This window comes from Echinococcus granulosus, assembly GCF_000524195.1.
Source record: "Echinococcus granulosus chromosome Unknown EG_S00020, whole genome shotgun sequence".
Classification (NCBI taxonomy): domain Eukaryota; kingdom Metazoa; phylum Platyhelminthes; class Cestoda; order Cyclophyllidea; family Taeniidae; genus Echinococcus; species Echinococcus granulosus.
In genome coordinates, this window is record NW_020170400.1 from 1,040,685 (window position 1) to 1,064,542 (window position 23,858).

General features: G+C 41.3%; 3 protein-coding genes across 3 annotated transcripts; 2 read left to right on the plus strand and 1 right to left on the minus strand. All coding sequences in view use genetic code 11, as the record gives it.

The window, feature by feature from the left end:
- Nucleotides 1–3: 3 nt before the first annotated feature.
- Nucleotides 4–5,295, plus strand: EGR_03758 (Tyrosine-protein phosphatase non-receptor type 11; the record flags this gene model as incomplete). Its single annotated transcript, XM_024493007.1, has 7 exons — nucleotides 4–341; nucleotides 412–703; nucleotides 3,313–3,600; nucleotides 3,795–4,079; nucleotides 4,125–4,424; nucleotides 4,636–4,896; nucleotides 4,969–5,295. 7 exons carry the CDS (start codon nucleotides 4–6, stop codon nucleotides 5,293–5,295), a joined length of 2,091 nt encoding a protein of 696 aa, XP_024352664.1.
- Nucleotides 5,296–6,383: 1,088 nt separating this feature from the next.
- Nucleotides 6,384–11,160, minus strand: EGR_03759 (Williams-Beuren syndrome chromosomal region 16 protein; the record flags this gene model as incomplete). The annotated part of the gene is made up of 9 exons (XM_024493008.1): nucleotides 6,384–6,746; nucleotides 6,803–7,031; nucleotides 7,782–7,936; nucleotides 7,986–8,282; nucleotides 9,462–9,552; nucleotides 9,767–9,982; nucleotides 10,060–10,316; nucleotides 10,343–10,483; nucleotides 10,567–11,160. 9 exons carry the CDS (start codon nucleotides 11,158–11,160, stop codon nucleotides 6,384–6,386), a joined length of 2,343 nt encoding a protein of 780 aa, XP_024352665.1.
- A 913-nt stretch (nucleotides 11,161–12,073) lies between these two features.
- Nucleotides 12,074–19,828, plus strand: EGR_03760 (Ecdysone-induced protein 74EF; the record flags this gene model as incomplete). Its single annotated transcript, XM_024493009.1, has 5 exons — nucleotides 12,074–12,176; nucleotides 12,997–13,158; nucleotides 17,000–17,656; nucleotides 17,908–18,628; nucleotides 19,624–19,828. 5 exons carry the CDS (start codon nucleotides 12,074–12,076, stop codon nucleotides 19,826–19,828), a joined length of 1,848 nt encoding a protein of 615 aa, XP_024352666.1.
- Nucleotides 19,829–23,858: the final 4,030 nt, after the last annotated feature.

The window sequence follows — 23,858 nt, forward strand, 5'->3', positions numbered from 1 at the left end:
GATATGGCCATCGATTCTCGACGATGGTTTCACAGTGAATTATCGGGATTGGCCGCCGAGAAGCTTCTTATAGAAAAAGGAGAGCCAGGAAGCTTTCTTATTCGTCAAAGCCACAATAGCCCTGGAAATTTTACCCTCTCCGTCCGGCGAAAAGACTCATTTGCGCATATTCGTATCCAAAACACCGGTGATTTTTTAAGCTTCTTTGGTGGCGACAAATTTGCTACTCTCCCAGAACTTGTTAATTACTATCGCGAGCACCCTGATCAGCTAAAAGAAAAAAATGGCTCCATCATCGAACTCCGACATCCTCTTATGGTAGATGATTATTCCAGTGAGAGGTACTGACATCGTTTCTCTTTTGTTACCCATTAAAGTAGTCTTTTAATATTTCTAAATGTATGAATCTAGTGCGAGGTGGTTTCACGGTCGTCAAACAGCGAATGAGGCCCAAAATCTCCTTTTGCAAAAGGGCAAATATGGGAGCTTTTTGGTTCGAGAGTCGGTTCGTCAACCGGGATCCTATGTACTCTCCGTTGTTACGGGGGACAGCAATGTTTCTCACATTCTCGTTAACCATTTGCCTAATTCGAAATTCGATTTGGGCGATGGTCATGAATTTTCGTCTCTTGGTCAACTGATTGATCATTACACCGCCTTTCCCATTATGGTCAAAGATGGACATCTAATCTGTCTTAAACAAGTAAGTATTTTGTGCATGAAGTTTAATGTATGAAGGTGTCTTTTCCTCTATCTGTGACTACATAGTGTAGAGATCCTTCCCTTACTGATATTGGAATTTCACGTTATCTTTCTTTTTGTCGCTCTACCAATGATTCGTATCTCTAGTTCGCTTATGAATGTTTAAATGACCTCACAGGTGTGATAGTGTACTGCATGTACTGCTGAAGTTGTTTTACTGCTGGTGGAAAAACTCATAACTCCTAATTTTATCTCGTCTGCAGTGAGGATGGTCAATTCATGGACGTTCAGTACTGCCACTTTATGAAGTTCCTTTCTTCTCTGTGGTTTAAAGCATCAATCTTGCAGTTGCTTGTTTATCAGTCAGTCATTCTTAAGAATCTTTCCCAAATAACTCATGGATCTTGTCCCTTCCATCATCGCTTCTATCCTATTTAGTACCTTATTTGGTCTATTATCAGATTCTCGTTACTTGGTGGCGATCCTTTTCTTCAGATCGCTCTACTTTCCTACAAAAAAATATGGCTAACCCTTATGAACGATTCTGACTAGTTGAATTTAAGTTTCTATCAGTAATTGTCCTAGTAGAACTTGAGGTTAAGATAGTCACCAAAAGCCGGCTCGGTTTGATCGTATCTTTCGTCATAGGTTCCAATGGTAACCAAGTGGTCTACCTAAACGTAAGCCTCTTTCAAAACACTAGCAAAAACGGTCAGAAGGTAAAGCAATCAGTTACAATGGTTAAATGACTGTTGCCTTACCCATTCTGTAATTGAAGACTTCATCAGATAGGAAAGCATAAAAGCATCCGAATTATTGAAATCCCAAGAGGCTGCTGGTAGAGCTTCATGGTACTGATATAAAAGTCAAAACTCATTAATTTTTTATGCCGATGCCTAATTGTTAGGTCTTCCATGAGGCACACGCTAACTGTAGGCTTCACTTTTATAAAACTTCTTACCTCTACAAGTAGAAAAATTGGCACTGGTACAGGAGTATCTGTTTCCCTTACCTTAAAACACATCTTAAGGAAGAAGTTAACAGCTGTTCAAAGTCCTGGATTTTCTTGTAAGAATTAAAATTAGTATTTTCTTAGCTGCTTAACTAATCCTAGCAGCCTCCAAAAAATAAGGCTTTCTTTACACGATATCTCATATCAAATGGATCAGTCCCAATTATAATTACTTGGCCTTCAGTGCGTCAACATTTTCTAATGAACATTTGGATCCGTAGTTCACCACACACGAAGTATGCATGGCATTCTGTGCTTTATAAGTGTGGGGTAGTTAGTGGGTCATGTGGAAAGTACTAATGATGTGTTCATTCGGTTAATGAACGCTGTTATACAAGAGCCATTTTTAATCACAAGTCGGCCAGTAATTCATTAAAAAGTCTCGAGAATGCGCGTTTATGCTTGAGAAAGAAATGGGACCCTTGTTGTTATCTATTGATGCATTATGTGTAGCAGCCGTTGCGTCTTCATTCACAATAACCATTGCTCGAAGTTGCTCTCGATATAGTAATCTAGATGTATTTTAGTCAACAGTGAGACGTAATTCTTCGTGATCAAGAATTGTATCCTCCTCAGTGTGATGTCTATCTCGACTTGGAACGATTAATGACTAGAAATAGATTTTTGCTAAAGGTATTTCTGAGCAGTATGTTTCATTGTTGCTCCTTTTACAAACTCTGTGGTCCAAATTTTATGCGAAGCTTCCGCATCTTTTACGCCGAATTAAACTCAGTTTGTAAGGTGAAGGTCGAATCACGTCAAACAAGTTCACCTCGAATGTGCCGATATGGGGATTTGAACTGATCGAAGATGGTAGATAGCACAGTGATTGGGCACTGTACCGATAGACTACTAATGCATATGTACGGCTTGTAATACATGTCATTGCATCGAGCTGTCAAATGGCGTTCGAAATTATTTGGACGCTTGATAATGTTATGCGGTTATTTCCTTTCTACAATTTTGTTGGTTTTGATTATTTCGGGTTTCTTTCAATCTGAGAAAGCAATGACTGTCTCTGATGTTTGGTAGTTCCATCGTTTCTGGTCTTGCTGCATTACGTAGCATTAGGCAGATTTCAAGATTGTAGTTCCTATCCAACATCGATGTAGATTAAGTAATCCTCTGTGATCCTTTAGTGTGACATTCAGGCAGCTAAATTGAGATTGTTGTTCATTTAGAGTATGTTAACTAACTTAGTGCCCAATTCAGCTCCGGAGACGTTCAGTGGTATGTGGTGTCTCAAGGCTTATTACGGTCGCATGGATGAGCTGGGAAAATATTAGCCTTGTGTGAGTCGGCCTTTCTGTCTTGTCTTGAGCGCTGTTCTCGATTAGTAGCTCCGCTTTTAGTTGCCACGGCCTGTAGGCAATGGCCAAGCAGAAAGGGAATTTGTGCGATGAATTGGGATCGTGGGAAGACCACTTTCTATTTCATTAATCGTAGCAAGTACCGTCGGCTCATGAAATTCCTGTCTATCTCGTCCTCTGTTAGATGAATTGTCTTATAAAAAAAATTGATTCGAGAAAGAGTGCTGAGGGTAAAGGTAAAGCCAGCCAATGACAGTCAAGAATGCTCCGTCTATAATCTTTCTACAGCCCTTCAATGTGACTCGCCTCAATGTCTCCTGTTTGGACCAGCGTATCACACAGTTAGAGAAGAAGGGTGTTCGAGGAAAGCGTGTTACTGGTTTTTGGGAGGAATTTGAGGAGCTTCATCAGGACGCCCACGAAGGTAGTCGAATGGAGGGTAGAAGACCCTGTAATTTGGCAAAAAATCGGTACAAAAATATCCTCCCTTTCGATGCCACCCGAGTGATTCTACGCGACGCGGATCCCAACGTCCCTGGCTCAGATTATATCAATGCCAACTACATCTCCAATCCTGTGAGTGAGAGAGAGGTGGATAGTGTCTGAATCACGTCATCCTCCGATAAGGCATGCTAGTCTGGATGATATTTTATTATTAACTTACTGAGGGCTTGGAAGACTGGTGACCCGACCAGAGACTGAAAAGACCGATAATTACACTTAACAATTAAATGTATAAAACCTAAACTAATTGTACTCCTACATTATAGGCCTTTCTCTTAGAAGGTCTTCAGCCTTCAACAACATTAACGAAAGACGAAAAGAAGTCTAAGGAAACAGAAATAAACAAAGATAGAGAGGAGGAAGAGAATGAAGGAAATGGGGAGAATGCTAGAGCCAGGAGTCGTCGCGGCCGAGTCTTTTTTTCATCTCGGCCCCAGTACATCGCTACGCAAGGCGTTCTACCCGGCACCATTGTCGATATGTGGCGCATGATTTGGCAAGAACGCTCCTCCATTGTCGTCATGCTGACGAAAGAAAATGAACGCGGAAGAGTAAGCTGTCTTATAATTCTCCAACTCTCACTTGATTCTTTATAGAATAAATGCGAAAAGTACTGGCCAACGGAGGTTGAGGGCTCTCTACTCCTTCCCGTTCCCTTGGGTACTCTAAAAGTCACTCCCATGTCTGAACGCAACCTCATTTCGCATGTGATTCGTGAGCTCAAAATCAGTCTGCATCAGAGGCTAACTCGGGAGGGGAGGGCAGGAGAGACCGAAAGGGAGGAGGACGACTCATTTACTGTCTTTCTACTTCAATTTCTTGCATGGCCTGATCATGGAACCCCTAGTGAACCGTCAGAATTTTTGGACCTCTTGTTCAATATATCTTCATATCAGGTTGGTGATTATATCAGTGACAGGGTGCACATAGGAAGTATTGGCAGATTAATGAATCATTTTAAACGAGTTCTCCTTCCTGTCCCTTTATGCTAGACGTGGTAAAGTGGCACAAAGAAACAGGAATACCTCTAAGTAGATTCAGGTATTTCATTTTCAACCCAATAGAATATCCATAGCTTCAGCAAATTCATCTCCCCTTCTTCGTTAGGAGAATATGGAAACCATGGGTCCAATGATTGTGCATTGCAGTTCCGGAATTGGTCGAACTGGAACCCTAATTGTCACAGACATGCTTCTAGGCTGCATTCGCGAAGGTGGTCTCCATACTGACATCGATATAGCTCGCACTGTCCAAGCCGTCAGAGAGCAACGCTCCGGTATGGTCCAAACCGAAGCTCAATATCGATTCATCTACAAAGCTGTCCAGGAATTTGTCTCCGGCCTTTTGCTTCGCGTGAAACTTCGGAATGTACGCAGAGGGCCGTTAAACTTGATCCTCTGTCCACCTAGGTGCTCAGAGAGTTCTCCTCTCTTCTTTCAGGCTTTGAAACCCTTCGGAATTGACTACACCAATTTGAAACAGACGCCACGAAGCGAGGGATGTCTGTGTTGCACGGGGACAGCTACCCTTCCTCACTCCTCATCTTTCACTCTCTCCTCTTCGCTGCCTAACTCGTCTCATGGGTTTTGGACTAGCAGAAGCATCAATTGTCAGAGACCTGTGCCACCACCTTTAGCCCCACCGACAGCATCCACTGAGACTCAAAAAGGTTTCACTTCTGAAGAGACGTCAGTAACGACGACAGCGGCAGGAGCTGGCCCCTCTAGCTCCAAACGGTGGTATAAGCTCTCTTCGGCTTCACGGTAACCAAGGTGAGACTTGAAACCCCACTAGATCGTCTCACAGAAAGCAGAAAAAAGGAGGACTAAAAGCTTCTTCTGCTTCATTTTAGCGCCATATTAATTTCCTCAGGAGACACTCAGGATCATTCCAGCCGTTGTTGCAACTCCTGCCGTCGTTACCGTTGCATTTTGTAAACAGGCACTCTCAAACATGTTCTTTGACTCTCAATCCATCAATTTACAGACAATTTCGAGAAAAGAGCAAGCAATAAACTATCCGAGTTAATTTATATTTGGCATTCGTTAATGACGTATCATGAAAGAGAAGAACTACCACAAGGCCTCCCAAGGAAGTGGTAAAAATTAGCTAATCTACGGAGTTGGGACGATTTTTATTCCCACCGGCGTAAGCGTAGCATTCGTTGTAGGGATTGGCTTTGTGCTGCCGTCTGGTCACATCTGTTAAACACAAGCTCACGTTCAGGCCAAGCTGCCTAACTAAAGTGTCGTCAAAACTTTCTAGCATGAAAGATTTCACTAGTCCGATCAAAAGTGATTTTAGGACCGTAGGAGGAGCAAGGGAAAAGGGGGGACGATTCATCATGTTGATTTTGGCCAATTCCGCGATTGCTGTCGAAAGCACGTCGAAATTTCGAGTCGATTACAATAGTGTAAGTTTCGTTGACTTCCAAAAACCTTTTAAGTCAGCTAACCCAAGGTCAGGATGAGTTGTCTTGCATTTGGTGTAGTAGGTAGATCGAATCCCATCTGGTGAAGCTGTGGATGAAGCCTTAGGCACTGCATAGTAGCATCGTTTTACCGCTGGTACCTGAGAACGACTACACCTCAATCAGAGGCAGGAGGTTTTCAAAATCCAGAATAGCCCTGGCAGAGAAAGGCAGAAGATGAATGCATTCCCTGAAGAAGATTGCGGAAGTTAAAGTGAATATGATCTTGGTAGAGATTTTTTATTTAGACTGAAAAATTTAGCAGTTAACACGGATGGAAGGAAGGAAGGACGAATTGAGGGACGGGTATGCGTGTTCCCAAAATACACCAAAGAAAAAAAATATCCAAATAAAAATGTGCTAAAGGACCAATGAGTCTTTTATTTCAAACAAAGGATTTGGCGATAACCATGGTGTGATCAACACCACAAGCAACTCTCAATGCTTCTGCAGGAAGAGACAAGGGCATAGGATAGGTCTGAACATTCTTCATCGCATCTTCTGTCGATTTTGTAGAGTTCCGACCCAGTCCAAGGCATGCCAGACCTCCCCTAGGAGCACCCCAAGACCAGAGAAGACCACAACTCGACCGCGCTATGAAATGATGCAATCCAGGCACTAAATCAGTTATTCTATTGTCAGAGAAAGGCAGAGCAGGAGAGAAGAGAGCTGGTGGAATAAGAGTTGGTTTCAAGCACTGAAAAGCCTTTGGACCCAGTCCGAGACATCCGAAACCCCAAACAAGAACCTGGAATAGGAAGAAAAGGAAGTAAACGCGTTTCAACGCAAAATCAACTAACTCACATGACCGTACTCATCCAAGAGGCCACACATTGATCCAGCGGCAGCAACTTGGGTTATCCTGCCTAGTCTAACGTTGGTGAGACATTGGTGAATGGGAATTTCGGTGGGTTCAAGAACCTGAACCTCATCGCTGGCAGACCAAATTTGACTGTACTCGTTATTGCCCCAGCCGAAAACCCGCCCACATTCAGTCAGTGCAAGAACTGTGTCGCCACGAGATGATATTTGCCTTAAAGAGGAAGGAAAAGGCATCCTGTGAAGGAGCTATAACACGGGTTTCTGCAAATAAATCTCGATAAACCTAAGATGGATGTATCAATCTTTTTCTCCTACTGCAGCTGCTTTCAATTTATCTACATAAATACCACTTTAAATTCAGCTCGAACCTTCAGTTTTCAAGATCGCTGTCATCGGTTAGCACGAAACCTCTCAATCAAAATATTCACCGTTGCCAAGCCGAACAGTTCATTCGTTACTCTGTTTTTAAGTGTTGTCTGCGCTCCTACATTAGGTCTTTCCTCGATAAACTTATTCCACTGCGACTTTGTGAAGACTGTATGGATGGATAGATTCGAGGATAGAGGGAAAGATGGATTCAGGATGAATGGACAGGTGAATAGGATTAGAAGATAGAAAGATTATGGGATCCAATGGGAATGGAAGGAAGATACAGGGATGGATTAGAGAAGGAGAGATGAATCTAGAACGGGTGGATGAATCCGAGAGGAGCAAAGCAAGGATGGATGAATGGGATAAGCGTCAGAATCTGAGACGAAGACATGGATCCGGGGTAAATGAATGAAAAACCAAAAGCACAGTGCTTCGCTACGCCTGGACCTCAGTAACATTTTTACTTCGAAAATTATTTTATAAGATGTTAAACAGATGTCTGAAAATGAAAATGCACAAAGAGCGAACAGCGTCAACCAATGAAGTGGAAAGCTTTATGGTTATAGAAGAGAATAAATATAAAACCCACTTAACGTGTAAACCATTCAGATTGCCAGCAATCTTCGTCAACCTATCTACCGAATCTGTTGAACCCAATCCAGTTTGTCCATCTGTTGATAAACCAGCCGAAAAAATCTGACCCTCGCTGGACAACACAAGGCTGTGGTCCTGCCCGCATTCTATCTACATTATTTTCATTAAAAATAAGTCATGCTTAACTCATTCAACTTACCTGTTTAATGGTTTTCAATTCTGGCGGAATCAACACTCTAGTAACCTGAGGATTATCCGCCGTGAAAATTTCTCCTGCGATAATTTCACGTGCACATTGTCCATAAGTGTTATTCCCCAAACTAAACAGAACCGGTTGTTTTGTATTCATGTTTTGAAAGACGATAATGGAATGGGCGCGGCCGCAAGAGGACATGAGAGGAAGAAGCTCTTCATCTTGTGGAATTGGAACTATACGCGGTTCCGGGACAACATCAATGCTGAGAGATTCTGATATACTACCGTGAATTCGACTGGTCTAATAGACAGTCCTGCCAAAAAGAATTACAGTACCTGAAGCCCCAATTGTCCATCAGAATTAATTCCACAACCATAAATAGCTCTTTTCGCTTTATGGTGTGAACATATAAAGATCGTGAAGCCGTACCCACATGAGATTGACTTGACGTCAATCGAGTTAACCAACATATAATTCAGATGCGTTGGCACAGATACTGTAAATCTGGGACGATGTGTAGACACTCCTAATAGTAATCGTTAAGAGGTGAACAAAAGGTAAGCCCACTTTTTGGCTCAACGTATCTCTTTATTCCAAGCGCACCCGTGGCGGCTACACCAAACCCATAAACTCGTAAAGACTGAGCGGGTGAAAAATGATAGTCCTGGACGCTTGGATGAGTACTTTGTCTCTGAGTGGATGCGAGTCTGTAGACAATGTTTCTGAGGCAAGAAAACCCAGTAAATCTGAAGAAACCTGACACGAGCATTATCAAACAGCATCTGAGCCCGACTGACCTTCATCTAATTAATAGCACGAGCGGTAAAACTAAACCATTCCCATGTAATTTTGAAGAGTTCCACTTAATTTGTCCTTGATTTTGTGCAAATATTAATTTGTTATTTGCCAAAACTATTGTTTACTAAATTCACTATAGGGGTAATTATTATAGTGAATGTGACTTCGGTAATACAGTGTAATAATCTCCCTGATCGTTAGCCAGGCACAACTGTAGCATCCCGAGACTCCCTGAAGACGAAAGAAGACACAATACTCGGGCAGAATATATATATTCATCACAGAGAAGGTGTCTGGGCTATTGGCATGACCCAGAAGGCCAGCCCACCCAGCGAGGTACAAGGGGGCTAGTTCGAAGTACGAAAGTGGTGCCTCATCAGAACCGAGGGATAAACCACTATCGTATTACACAACCGACAACTTCTTTCTGGGCACCACATTTTTGGTCAGTTAGAACAGTTGTGATGAGCGTCACTCTGGACCAGCTTCGCTTGCCGCTGAAAACTGCAAGGCTTAGAGTATTTCTAGTCTTGACAAGCCATTTCAGCATGTAAGACTTGTTATTGAAACACAGAGGGTGTAGGAAGCTACAGACAGCTGGGAGGCCATGCCGCCAAGACGAAGTTTAAGCTGTCGTGTTTAAACGCACACCAAAGCAACGTTTAAGCACCCCCACCCAACCAAACCGGTAGTAAGGGCCCACCCGCCCCGCCCAGGGCATACAGCACCCTGTCCACTCCGCGCAACGACAACGAGAGCCCCCGAAACCACCCTGTTGAGGACCCCATTGAGACGCTCAACTACGAAGAGCTACACCACTACCCCACACCACATACATGACTTTTGACCCCAAATCCATCTTTATTATGGAACACCATCCCCTAAATTTATACGCAATACCTAGCAAGACAAGGGTTTGAGAGTTCATACTCAAACGATTGGAATCTTTACACATCTCCAGCGCAATAATAAACACTACAATCTACCATTCTGCAGCCACTTTAGCCAATTCTCGTGGATTCGCATCCGCTAGAAAGATGATTTCCGCTCTTCCATCCTTGTCCAACGCTGCCGGATTGGCAAACCACCTGTTTTGAGCGTAGAAATGCATAACGGCATCCACCTCCACTGGGGTATAGTTTAACACATGCACGGGGATGAATGGATCCATTGTCTCAAAACCACGTTTCGTTAAAAGGTACCTTCAAGAAGGAAAGACACATACGCACCCGACTTCTGGATTTAGTGGTTAAACAGGCTCAAAACGCATTCAACCCACCCCGGTGTATGATCCTCACGATCCGACGGCCAGGAAGCTCTTTCATTCACGGAAGTTAGGACTGCTCCGTGCGGCCAATCACCTTGAAGAGCCCTCCGGAGATGATGTACAATCGCTAGTCGATCGACAGCGACTTTTTTGTGAAGTACCTTATCTTGAAGTCTCGTTCCACGACACCACAGAAAGTTCACTCCATCAATGATGAGGTAACACTTTATTGCCTTTTCGCTAGCCGACAGGGCTCGCATCTGGAAGCACTTTTCAACAAACAGAAATAACCCACATCACGAAGAAGGATTCCAATACAATCTGTAGAATATTTCGGTCGCGTTATCGCGAAATCGATCAACTCCATCCAAGGTGTCCCAGCCGGAGAAGAATCCTTCACCGTCCACTCTACAGGTCGAGTAATCATTGGATTTAACTGAAATGGAAAAGATAGCATCAATTACCGCATAATCTGACAAATGACACCCACTGACTTGGAATCAGCAGAAATGAAACTACCTTTTCAAGCACCGGAGAATTAAGTTTCACGAAGCCGCTTAGCCACGCAGCTGAACGACACGGGAAATCCAGAGCCTCGCCTTCAAAGAGATGCCTGTGCTGTCCCTGATGATATGCATTACTCGGAATGAAGTCACTGCACCGTTCAAGCCAATCTTCTGCATTACAGAAGGCGAATATGAGACCTTCTTTCTCTGCAGCGTAATGGGCGATATGCGCCAGCTGGACGGATATCCCGCAACCGGGCTGTCCGTAGAGAACGAAACGGGGGACCGAGGACGTCAATTTAGCCGATTCCAAAAAGCCCATAATATCGAGAGCTGGCTTGCGGATGAGGAGAGAAAAGTCGCCAAAAAGACTAAGTTCGCGGAGGTGTTCGTTTGTGAGGAAGGGTGAGATGATGCGAGATGCGATGGGATCAGGAATAGAATAAAATCTACCCAGGCAGGCAGTGGGATTGGAAAGCTGTGCAGACGGAGTTAAAATGCTAGTACGTGGGGCATCACTCGTGAACCACGTTAGGGAGGAAGAGGAGATGGTATTTGATGCAGTGGATAAAAAGCAGCGAGATAAACGGAGGCAGAATACACTCATTCTAAAAGCGCAATTTGACAAGTCAAAAAGAAATAGGTAAAGAAGAGATGATGGGAGTCCAAGACCCCGACATCCTAATGAAAGGTCATATTAAGCGGTTTCGTTCGTTCAGAGGAAAAGTGGCATAATACAACCACACACTTCGTGCATGTCAATTCATAACATTTGGACTAAACGAGATATCAAAACTAAACGAAAGCTACGAGAAGTGGCAACAACAAATATTTATAAAAACCCACCCTAGGTATAATTTATGCCTGGGGGATAAGTCTAAATCAAACAGGTCGCACTATTTTTCAGAAGGCAGTTTAAGAATAGGAGAGGGGCCGAGTACCTATGTGGAGTTGCAACAAAAATATAAAGCATGCGTAATGGAAAATAAAGTAAACAAAAAACCACGGCTCTCAAGAAAAACACAGTGAGCAAAGTGGTTATAATGGAAATCCAATTGAGTTGTTGGCCAATGAGACAAGACACTAAAATAAAAATATCTGCGCAAAATAATTAGGCATACAAATTTTTCATTAAATAAAAGCCCATTTCTTGCGTATTTTTTGGCAACTTGACCTAGTTAGGCAATATTGCTAAAAGATTTTTCGCAAATATTTTTATTCTGCAAACCATTGCAAAGCAAGTCTTTACGAAAAATTCTAAAATCCAAAAAATTTTTGCTTACAAAAAATGTTTGAGAGTCTACTTAGGTTTTGCTCTAGCGTTTTTTTTGAAAAAATATGGCAGAAAAATCCAAGTTAACCTTTTTTAATCTTTGCAGCAAAAAATCGTGATGCCTAGCGTTTAAGTAGATCAGACATTCAACCTTTATAAACTCCGCTGTTATTAAAAACACCTGAACCTGTTTTCGTGAAGTTATTCAATGGCAAAATTATCATAGATGTTTTCCATCGACCGGATGATGAACTTTAGGTGTTCGCTGCCTTTATTTGGCTCATTGCCACATTTTGCTTCAGAAGCAAACATGGATCCCGTTCTTACCGATGCGATATCCGGGGAAGATGGTGAGAGTAACTTAAATTTTTTCTACAACCATTTTTTATGTACAAGGACATACTGTGCTTGGTTTAGGTTTAGTTTTTAGATGTTATAACATTTGCTTAGCTAACTGGAGTAACTTTTGAAAGAAGTCCGGTTTTTCATGTCCACTTAGCTTTTTGAAGCATTTCCTACTTGCAATATATCTAAAATGCAAAAAATATAAGTGACAATAGAGGATTTTTTTAAGTTTTGCATTACAAACTCTCGAGAAATGAAAATCCTTGTGACCTGCCTTTGTCTATTTTAGCTTGAAATATTCTTTCAACTAGCTTTATTGTTCAAAAAATTGAAGTGAAAGGGTCAACAACGTTTTATAAACTTGTTATATAGTTTTAAGTGTGCACTATAACAGCTTTTACTACCTTTACGGGTATTTTGTTTTGACATGCTGGTACTCTGTATGTTGACGCGCTTAATGGATGCACATTACGCAATATTGCATTATGGTAATAAAAGTTTGCAGTCACCTCTTATTTTAGCTTTTTTTCCCAAAAATGCATTAGCATTGTACCTTTTCTGGTTGTGCAAATTTCTGGTGATCCCTGCTTTAATTTAATTATCTTATCGTGTTGTTACCGGAACTTCCCAAATGGCCTTCTTTTTGGCTTGAATCAGTGTCGTTAATCCTTATAGTCAGCATAACCTAAATAGGAGTCTTCTGCATCGATTGTTGTGCTTTTGACGGTTGATCTTAGCGCTATCTTATTGATTAATTTTACTTGCGTCGGACCTCCTCCTATGTACCTAGGCAACCTACAGACTCAATTTCTCGATTTCCATCAGTTGGCACTTTGGAAGCACGAATGACGACTCTGATTCGACCCAATCTAAAAACACTCACTACAGGCGATCAACTCTGCCATTTGCTTATGACGACAATTAAGAAGACATTTCAAATCGATTTAAGTACTCACCCACTCACTCATTCCACACTCGCACACACAAGTAGGTTCTATTGGCATGTGCCCTTGTTTATACGCAAAAATTGTCGTGCGCCTCACTAGTTTAAAAAGGCGGGTGGGAGCACCTCCGCACGCGCGTACGCATACACCCATTATTAAGCCGTGGTGGGATACATGCACACGCATGCACGCACACATACACAAACACACACTTTTACCTCCGTCGCCGCATCATTTTATCAAAAAAAGGTAAAGAGGCGTTCTTGATCTAACTGAGTTCTTTTGCTTGGACCTGCCCAACATTTTTTGTAAGGTCAGAGCATCACTAAGACCTTGGTGTTTCGCGTGACCTTGCATACGTAAACATTTTAAAGGAGAAATCTCTTATCTTGAAAGGCTTTTCATTTCTTCCGACTAAGAAACCTTGTACAGACTTGTGCAGACTTCAGGATTATTTTTGTCCTGTTCTGGGGTCCTTTTCAGCTTAATTGTTGAGAGTTATTGCACGAAGCATTTTTGTGCATTGACTTAGGTCGCGAACACCAAGCTACTTGTAAAGTTTGTAAAGTGAATGAACTCCGGTTTTTTTCAAATTTTTCTTGCGGATTTAAGCTTAAAGACTCAAAAATCATTACTTCTTTATAAGCAAAAACTGCGGGATTCCATATGTGGTTTACTCACATTGTTTGATCCTTTATTCCTTACAATATGCGTCGAGCCACTCTGATAAGGGGTATTTTCTCTAGAAATTAGAGGCTTAAATATCAAAAGAGATGGGTAAGATTTTCAGCTTTGTAATTTATTCTAACTGCACCAAGTAAAAAGACGGATGCTGGTCATTCACATGAACAGGAAAATTACTCCGATCTCTCAGTTAATGCTGTCAGTCGCCCGGATAATACTGGTTCTCCTTTTACATTGCGATCTATGCTCCAATTCAGAGGTGTTTCAAAATAATCCACACGCGTTTTCTGCATCAGCCCACCAATTTAAGATTTAAAATTAAATTTTTTTATCGTCATAACTGATAAGCCGAATGCATAGCCTTCGTTTTAACTAAGAGTTTACTGATATTGTCCCCATTACAAATTTGCAAATTGATATGAATGATATCCGTGTTACCACCTTGACAAAAGACATCTTTGACCAGAGCACTTATTTAATACCCTAAAAATTTGCCAAAAATACTTTTTAAAGCCTTCCACGACTCTTCTAATCATTTGCGCTTTATAAAGTACTGTAGTCGGCTTTCATCCAGACTGGCTTGATTCGGTTCATAAACTTTTAAAAATATGCGTGCATAACGGAATGACGTTGATTGCATAGGCGAAGAAGCTGTAAGTATCGCGTCGTGCTGCTCGTTTCATGCACTCGAGGTCTCTGTTGTGAGCATGAAGCCCCTACCTGTAGTCCTAGGTGTGAATTCCTATCGGGGAATAAACGACTTAACAAGATTGGTAGGAAGTTTAGTAGTGGGATAATATGGATAATTGGATGCCTGAGTAAAAGCTATTGGGTTCCCCATTTGAATAGTTAACTAGCTCGATTTGTGAACTTATTGTCCACGTCCTTTCTCCTACAGCATCAATGCATTTCTCTCATGGACTGAATAGATTTTCTATCCCCTGGTTTAAGGAAAATATAACAAGGTGGCCCGTTTACAACCCAATCGGTAGTGATTGCCCAATTCAGTCAATCTTGTGTCAGACCAGAAAGACTATTGGCTGCTTTTTCGAAAATCAAGGTCATATTTGAGGCTAGTGATCAATTATGACTCGACTTCAAATTTTTAAATCTTACTAGCAATATGTACTAATTTCTGCATTGAGATTGGCATATTCCCGTAATTTTTTCACAAAATTGACGCCTCACACCTCACTTTATCAAATCGCTTTCGAACATAAACGTGGACTGTTTCTTTTTGCTGGTGAAAGGCTTATTTTCTCATCCTGATGTACTATAAAATATCTCAGTTTTTGAAGCGTTCTGCATTATTTACTTCAATGGCAGCTAATCAGTTTTTAATGACCAACTTTGTTATGTTCTGCAGTGAAGGATATCAGAACATGGTGCTTGAGCTGTTAATGAAAAATTTGGCCCAAGAACCGATTTTTACTTACCTTGCAACTCAGTAGTTTAAGTGGCTCTCTCATGTAACCAAAGGTATGAATGCAATGCATTTCCCCTGTGGACCAAGGGGCATTACTCTTTTTAGCAATTTCGCAATAAGTTCAGTGAATTGCTTCACATGTATGTCTTCCCTAAGTAAATACTTTACAGTTGTGGGTCACTATCATTTCAAATTGATATGGCGCCAGTACCAGTAAATAAAAGCTCATTTTCTGCTTATAGTAGCACTGGAAGCAGCTTTTTACTCTTAATGTCTGTCACAATTGTTACCAAGGCAACAGTAGGTGGATGAATTGCTTCCACTTCTGCTACCGTTCTCTCTTCAATGAGCAAATTTATCAGGTTGGTGGATTTGCGTAACAAATGCGCACACAAACACATGCATTTACATAGGCACACCGTACACGCACACGTCACACATCCCTTTCTATTTTCGTGTGCGCACACGCTGTGCGGTTAAATAATATAATGATTCAGCAGTGGGTTGTTCTTCGAACATATTTACTTCTTAGCCAAGTAAACATATTTCACCCACTTTATACAGTGGCAAATATCGACTTGACTCTTCATTGAGCCAGTCAATATCAAAGCTGATCAACTAGCCAATAAACAGCAGATTTGGATCAACTTGTTTGCAATAATTCGTCGAGAAATAGCCTAACTAAAATAAGGCGTTTGTCAATATTATTCTCCGGTATTTAATTCGTTTTGCCTCATTGGTAGTGCTAGCGTTAGCCTGCGGTAGCTATGGGATGGGTTGGTTCCTATTTTACCGACATCAAATGGGCACACAAAGGTATATCTCAGGCCTTGTGTGTCGACGGGTAGAAGTCAACGTAGTTGTCGAAGCGCTCTGCCAAAAATTTTTATAGTTTCGTAATTATCCCGCAGGCCTTTTTACTCCACTTGCGAACATTTTTTTCTCCAAAAAGAACAAGTACTGATATGATTTTAGTAAGCATTTGGAAAATCGCAATTGAATTTTTGTTCCACAATACTTTTTTCTTCGAAGATTTAGACGGATTCTTTTCCACTTTTATTCTTTCTAAGTTTCCGAAAACGGAATTTTCTTAGTCACACGGTTTACAATCTTAATGACAAACACATTGCTCACCTGGTTTTTGGATGAGGAGCATACATCAAGAACTTTTAGTCATAAAATAGGGGGGAATTTGAAATCCAGAATGCTGTTTTTCTAGAACTAGGTTGAGTCGCTTTTTGTCAATATGAGCAGTAAATATGATCTGCAGAACTGACTAAAGATTTGCGGTTTCGTCGTCCGCATTGGATACAGAAAACGGTGAAATGTATTTCGCGGTATTTCCTGCCAACATTTTGCGACTCAATTAAGATTTACAAAATTTTTAATTTTTTTACCGGTTAACGATTTTCCTCTTATGTGGCGTTTCAAATTAAACACAATGATTGAGTTAACTCACCTTCTTCACCCACAAATCATTTGATTGGTTTTTGAATCGACTTTTCAGCGCCTAACCAATCAAAATCACTCACATTCCACGATATATGCAGACTATGTTGGGTACTTCCTCTACTTTTGATTTTTATCTAAAAGGCGTTACACTTGTAGTCTTTTATTTCCTTTTGGTGTTTATTGAGCAAAAGACAAAAAAGTGAGTTCATCCTTATTGAGTCTATCGAATCCTAGCAACGAGCAGTCACTATCCTGTCAAACAAAAGTTGCCATATTAACACAGTAACACATAAAGCCTATCCATTTTCCGTCATTCTCTTAGTTTCTGCAGGCGGATATCTTATGGATGCAACAAAACAGGAGGAGGATGAAGGTACAGGGTTATTTGACCTTCAATCCCAGCCGCAGACTTGGAACGTCTGTCTGCTTCAATCCTCGAATACACCGATTGCGGGAGCCATCACACCCATTTCTGCCAGTTTTCCAGACTCTCGGCTTTCTCGGCTCTCATCGAGTGAGTTTCAGGACAACGAAGGTCTGCAGGCAGCTTTTGGGGACTTAAATACCTCCGAGGATGTAGTTCCATGTCAGTACGGTTTCAACAAACCTCCCGATCGTGCTCCCACTCAGCTGGGAGGTTTTGAAGAGGAGAGTGGTTTTGATAGTGGATTTGGTTCACTACAACTCACTCCCAGTGAAATTCAGTCGGAAGGTATGTGTGCAAACACTTCACCACAATCACCACCATTATGGCGACGTTCGACACTGGAGGAATTCCGTAGACTCAGCAACGAGGTGCCAATGGCAAAAGAGGAGGAGCCCCATATATCAAATTTTGATGATCATGTGGCATCACGACAACTGTTGGAGTACAAACGGTGTCAGGCAATGCTGGAGTATAGACCAAAATTTAGTGGAGAGTGCTTGAATATCTTTGCTAATACCTCAAGTAAAGCATCCACCTCAAAGGATGTGCAAGGTGTGTTTCTAATTGCTTTGTTCCTACACAAACTATTTTGTTGATCTAAAGGCTCTATTTTTTGATTTTTTTCATTTTGGCAAGAAATCACACAAAATGTCATCTTTCTGGAAGTTGAAAGTAATTTATGCTACTTATCTGGGTCATAGAAGAGGATAGGACTTCTTGCGGGACCTTAAGCTTTGTCAAACGGATTCGGTTGATCAGATTTACCCTAGCAGGAGGGCTAAGAATGTGTTTTCGAAATCTAGACCGACTCCACTGGAATGGTATTCGGTCTTCATCCCAAGGCTGCCGCCACTTGGGAAAAAGCGGTCAAAATGCCCTCCTCTCTCAAATTCCATTGACGAAGCCCTATTCCGCTATTTCCACCACCACGCCTGTTGCCATCTCCTCCTCCTCCTCATCTTCTTCCTTTGCCTTCGAGGCGACTAGATCCACAGCCTCTCCCGTCTCCCACCGGAATTTCAACAAACGTGTCGCCCAGCAGGAAGCCAGTGAATTCCTCTCCTGTTCTGAGGGTGGAAATTTAGACGAATCCTTTGACGATATTGACGCGTTCGGCTTTGATGCCGACTTGGATGACCCTGCCTTTCAATTGGCTTCAGAATGTTTGCCCCCACCACAACCGTTGACAAGGAAAGTGCTTCGAGATTGTCAGTCGTGTTCCCTCCGCCATAATCAGAATAGCTCAATTTCTGGAACCATTCATCGAAGATCACGAAATACTGTACTTACTAACTCGCCGATCGACAGGCCTCGCAAAACTTGTGCCCCACGTAATGGTGGACGCAAACGCAATCTACTAAACTTTATCCTTGAACTCCTGACAACTAGGCAAACATGTGTGGAGTGGGTTGACAAGCCAAAACAGGTCTTCCAGATTGTTAATCCCGACCAGTTGACTCGACTCTGGGGCGAACACAAAAATAACATTAAAATGAGCTTCGATTCATTGTCTCGTAGCCTGAGGTAAGCCTTAATCTCTAACTCTGCTTTACCATTTGATGAGAGAACTGCGGCCCCTACGCATTTGTAGCTTGAGCAGAGAATTCGTGGAAGCCCACGCATTCGAGTTAAGGCTTGCTAAATTCTATCTTCGATGATGACAGCCTTAAAAAACAAAATTTTTTAGATTTCACAATGCAGTGGGAACAAGGTGAAATCAATTAGATTGGCAGATAGAAGAAAATGTTGCCATTAGATTGCAAAATTTAGGGTGTTGACGTAATTGGTTGATTTGAGGTGATTACTTACCTTCTTTTGTGCTCATTTCATTCACCAATTTCTTTTTTGAATAAAGGGACTCTGAATTTCCTTTAAATTATTCAATCTCTTTGGATCAAGCTTCTTTCCCCTCATGTGTATTATCTACCACCGTCTTGAGCCCTCATTCTTTGCTAGTTACATCATCTCCAACTAGTATAAGGTTGCACAGGCAATGTTTAGACTGGTGAGGGAGTTAGGTTTCAATTGCGATCGCTCTTAAATCGTCATAACATCAAAAAGTGCTACAGAAAAATTTACCCGGTAACTAGACAAATTAGCTGGAAATTTGCGTGTAGCCTAAAATTGGTAAAAACATTCGTCACCAACAATTCCTTCCAGCCCCTCAGATAGTTCATTGTCAAGAACAAAACTCTAGACTAGGAGGAACCTTAAAAGTAGACTTAAACACCATGTGTATCCTTAAATATGCTATCCTTTGGGGACTTGCAGTTGTCTGCGATACTGTACTGGTCCACGCCAAGACGACTACCCAGTGTTGCTCAAGTTCATTAAATTGAATGGATGAACGAACAGGTAGGGTCTACTCCTACCCAACCCGATAAACTACATTGAACAAAAGCATAACTCAACGTAGTTCAGACATATCTGCCTTACCATTCCAAATGGTAGTGATGGTCAACTTTAGTGTCAGTTTTCTCTGCATTGTGGTGCGGTCCACAGTCAAACTCGCATTTCAGGCTCTACTACAAGCCAGGGAAGCTGGAGCGAATTCCGGGCACTCGTCATCAATACCGGCTGATACAAAGACCTCCTGAATCTCCAGGTCCCCTCCGAGAGACATCCTCCCATCGATGCAATTCGGAGCATCGAAGATGTGGCACACCGGTAAATTACCCTACTGCGTTGAAACAGCATCCGCCGTCTCAGAAACCCTACCTCTGATATGCCGTCTCCATGTATAGACCATTCTTTCACATTCTTACACTGTTTAATTGTCTCTCTCGCTCTCGTTTTCTCTCCCTCCCTCCCCTCCATCTTCGACAATAGTTCGCAGCCTTGTAATACTACTGCCGCTATTTTATGAGCCCCTATTTTTAATCGGCATTACCTCAGTCACGTGCATTCGTTGGATAGCTCTACTTTTTTATAAATACTCTTGTATATACCTATATATTTTCATGGCAAAAGGAAGCAAAATAACTTTTTTCCCATCTCTTCTGCTCCGCCTTCTCTCACTCTTCCTAATCCACCGATATGTTACTAGTGCCCCAAAATAAAGCCTTTTTTCTGAATTTGCTGCCTAAAAGTAGAAGGACTTCCAGAAACGCTAAGGAAGCTGAAAATACTTCTTATAAGATCTCTGCTCTGTATGAATTTTAACAAACAGGGAAGGCACTGATACAGGTCGATTAGAAGAAATTATCAAAACCTTGCGTTTACTTCGTAATTTTAAGCTTTGGCATCAATTTTATGGCAGCTTTAAAAATTACAAATCTTTTTAAGTAATTCTCGTGCGGTTTCACCACAGGTAGTTATGCAGAGGTTAGGTGTTTCACACTAACAGAGGGTTTACAACACTATATGACTACTATGCCTTTGGATTGATAACGGAGTCACCACAGACGGGATCGTTTCTGAAGGTTTAAATAGTACATCGTTTTACATCTTTTTGCAATGTGCTTGATGTCTTCCCAGTAAGTGGAATTTGATGATTTTGCGTTTTTATGGCTTCGTCATCCCACTCTATGCCATGGTAGTGTGTGCTACCGCTACTGCCTGTCATCTCGTCCATGCACCGTCCAAAGTGGGCTGGCTCACAAAGACATGAGTGCTGGACGTTGGCGCACGTAAAAGAACTTGCTAATGTCAAGGCACCAGTGAACTTAGACTTTACCAACTTCGAGTAAGGTCCATCTCTGTACATTACCGCATTCTAGACAGCTCACACCAAAGAGCCCATGGTATTGTGGATGCGCCTCCTCCACGACATAGCAACTCAAAGAATTTGAATTTACATGTTCTGGGTCGTACCGACCGGAAAAGGAGGAACAGAACGGTGTTGAAGTACGTGAGGCGTCTAAACTATCCATCTGGTTAGACTCTTGATGCTAGGGAACTCCTTAATCTTGACAACGTCTGACTTTTAAAAAGGAGATAAACAAAAGCGATCATTCTTTTCTAATAAAAACCATAAAAATTGGAACAAAATACTGTAGTCGGTGAATAAGACAATAAAGGATATTTTGTATTCATGGTTTTTGAAGTGACAGTTATAAAGAATGCCATATTTTTCCCAAAAAAGGAAAATAAAAACCAAAGTTTTTTTTCAAGCGAAAGCAAACGTTTGTAGATGGGAAGATTCCCGTTTTCTTTTTTAACGCATCCTTTAAATGAATTTTTCCCAAAGACAAATGAAGTGTATGGCGGGCACTCCACCTTAAAACTTCACAGTATTTTAATCATCCGATGTGCAACAAATAACCTTAAATTTGTGGGATATTTCATGATAATAATATAGGAAAATTCAAAAAAGAATACCTTTTTATTTCATTTTAAGAAATTAAACCTATGGTACAGATAGGAGGTTGAAGGGGTATTTGAAAATGAAGTAAATTACTGACATTTCAAATGGAAGACCGACACACGATAATGCGGAGTCTGCAGTGTACACCGCTGATTGCATGTGCTCTGAGAGCAGCATTAATTCTACACCCATCCTTCCATCTACCACCGCCTCTCATCTTACCTATCTACCCCTCTTTCCACCTGCTCTTCTGTCTGTTTGACTATCTATCAATCCATCTACCTACCCTGGCAACCACCCACTTATCCCCCTTCACATAAATCCACCCACTCAATCATTCGTGAATTCCTTTAGCAAAATAGTTCTTTTTTAAATCCTCCACCGACGTCGATACGACATTAAAAACCACAATTTCTTTTAATGTGTTTGATGACACTGTTGGAATATAGAATGTCCTTAAATATGATTCTGACAGCATCCAAGATATGACCCAAGTTCCGGAGGACCTCGGCAGACAGTTGATCGAGTTCAGATGTTCAATGAGGCATTTACGATGGCTTTGCGTTTGATTTCCATAGCATTACATCGATTTGTTTACTCAGGCAGGAGTCAAGGTGAACGGATGTATCTACCCTCTTCCTCTATCGCTTATTAACATTTTCCTCATCATTGGGACACTTCTCAAGTAAACCAAGAATCAAAACCGCTTGGTGGCCCTATAACAGCCACTCTGCAGCACTTCGTTCTTTGATGCCGTGTAAGATACCTAACCTACGGTTTCGACTTGATTTACAACTCTTTGATAAGCTCCGGCTTCTCCATTTTAGCACATGCAAACTCAAAACTACTCTTGTTGTCAGTACACAGAGAAGGCGTTTATACCAGTCGCTCTCAAGGGACTGGAAGGATCCGTGCGGCCGGATACATTAATTAGGATTAATACGGCACATTTTTTAAGCCATTCTCGATGCTTTCGAGTAATTTCTGAATTGAATTATTTCATGAAAGCTTGTTAAAAGTTAAATAGAGTTATATCATCGGGTGCTAATCGAGGGTGAGGAGGTTTGACATTTGCCTTTTAAGTGAACCTTTGTTGGTGAAATTTGTATTATTACGCACACAGCTATTCAACAAGCTTAGCTAGCCGAACTGCCTGCTTGGAGGCTACGTAGATGGTGGGGTGGTAAGCTTACCTAACAGGTGCCTGTCGATCAGATAGCTATGCAGGAAGTCACGGCCTACGCTGATGCATTTACCAGTCTCTGATAGCAAGAGGCGACGCTGCAGTTACCATTCTGATCATGCTTTTATCAGTGAGGCGACCGAGCAATGACCTTTTAAGTCAGTGTACTTCACAAAAGCTCGCTACTTTATCTTACCCAACGGCCTCGTGAGATTTTGTAGTAGACAAACGACCCTTGTCTTGGACGCTTCAAACACCACAACTTGGGTAATTGGACACTTCTATACGTAAAGATGGATCAAATGACTAATTTATTGACAAGGCCTCAACCAAAATTTGCCTACACTGACGCATCAAATTGAAAAGATAAGAAGTACAATTGAGCAAATTCAAGGTGACTCAAATTTTCAAGATGAAACTCTTTGTAATACCTAGTAAAAAGGCGAGGATAAAGTCATCAAATAGGTGATCAGTAATTTGCTTTCATTTTACACCATTACCACGAAGATACTACTTAAACACTGATATACAAGCAAAGATGATACTTGAATTCATAATTTATACAAGGAAAGCGCAAATTCGTGAGGAGGTTATATATTAAATTTTCAAATTTTTACACTGAATCACCGTTGAGTGGAAAGGGAAGTTAAGCTTGATGAATATTAGGAAAATCAGAGTTGACAAACAACAAAATTTTTCAACTTCTTGAGCAGTCTTATTTGAAAAGAATTTTGGCCCACCCAATTTGTTGCAAACATTGCGTTTTAAGGCGGTCAAAAACATGTTTTACAAAAAGCAAACACAAAAAACGTATTCATTTAGTTAAGTAAAAGAACTTCAATTGATGTCACAAACTATGCAGACTTCCACCTTTTCACTTACTAGCAAATTAGAAATGCTATAACCTCAAAACAAAAGCATGACAAAATATTTCACATTCCCCAGAATTAAAAGTAGGATGTTGCAAGTGCCTTTTTGTTGACGAAAAAAATGTGGCTTTACTCAAGTAATACCAAATTTCAAAGGCAAAAGTTTTAGATTGAAATCCTAATCACTGCTCTATTAAAGCAACTACATTGCAATAAAAAAATACATTTCCCGTTGGAAAGTAAAGTGGTAAAAATGTTTACGTTAGATTGTTTAGAAAAGAAATAAAAAATCATTTCAGGCAAACATAACTCTTAGGGAATATTTACTGTTAAACAAATCGTTTCTGTAGGAGGGTAAAGAAAATATCAATTAGTAAAAAAACGAAGCGAGCCCCA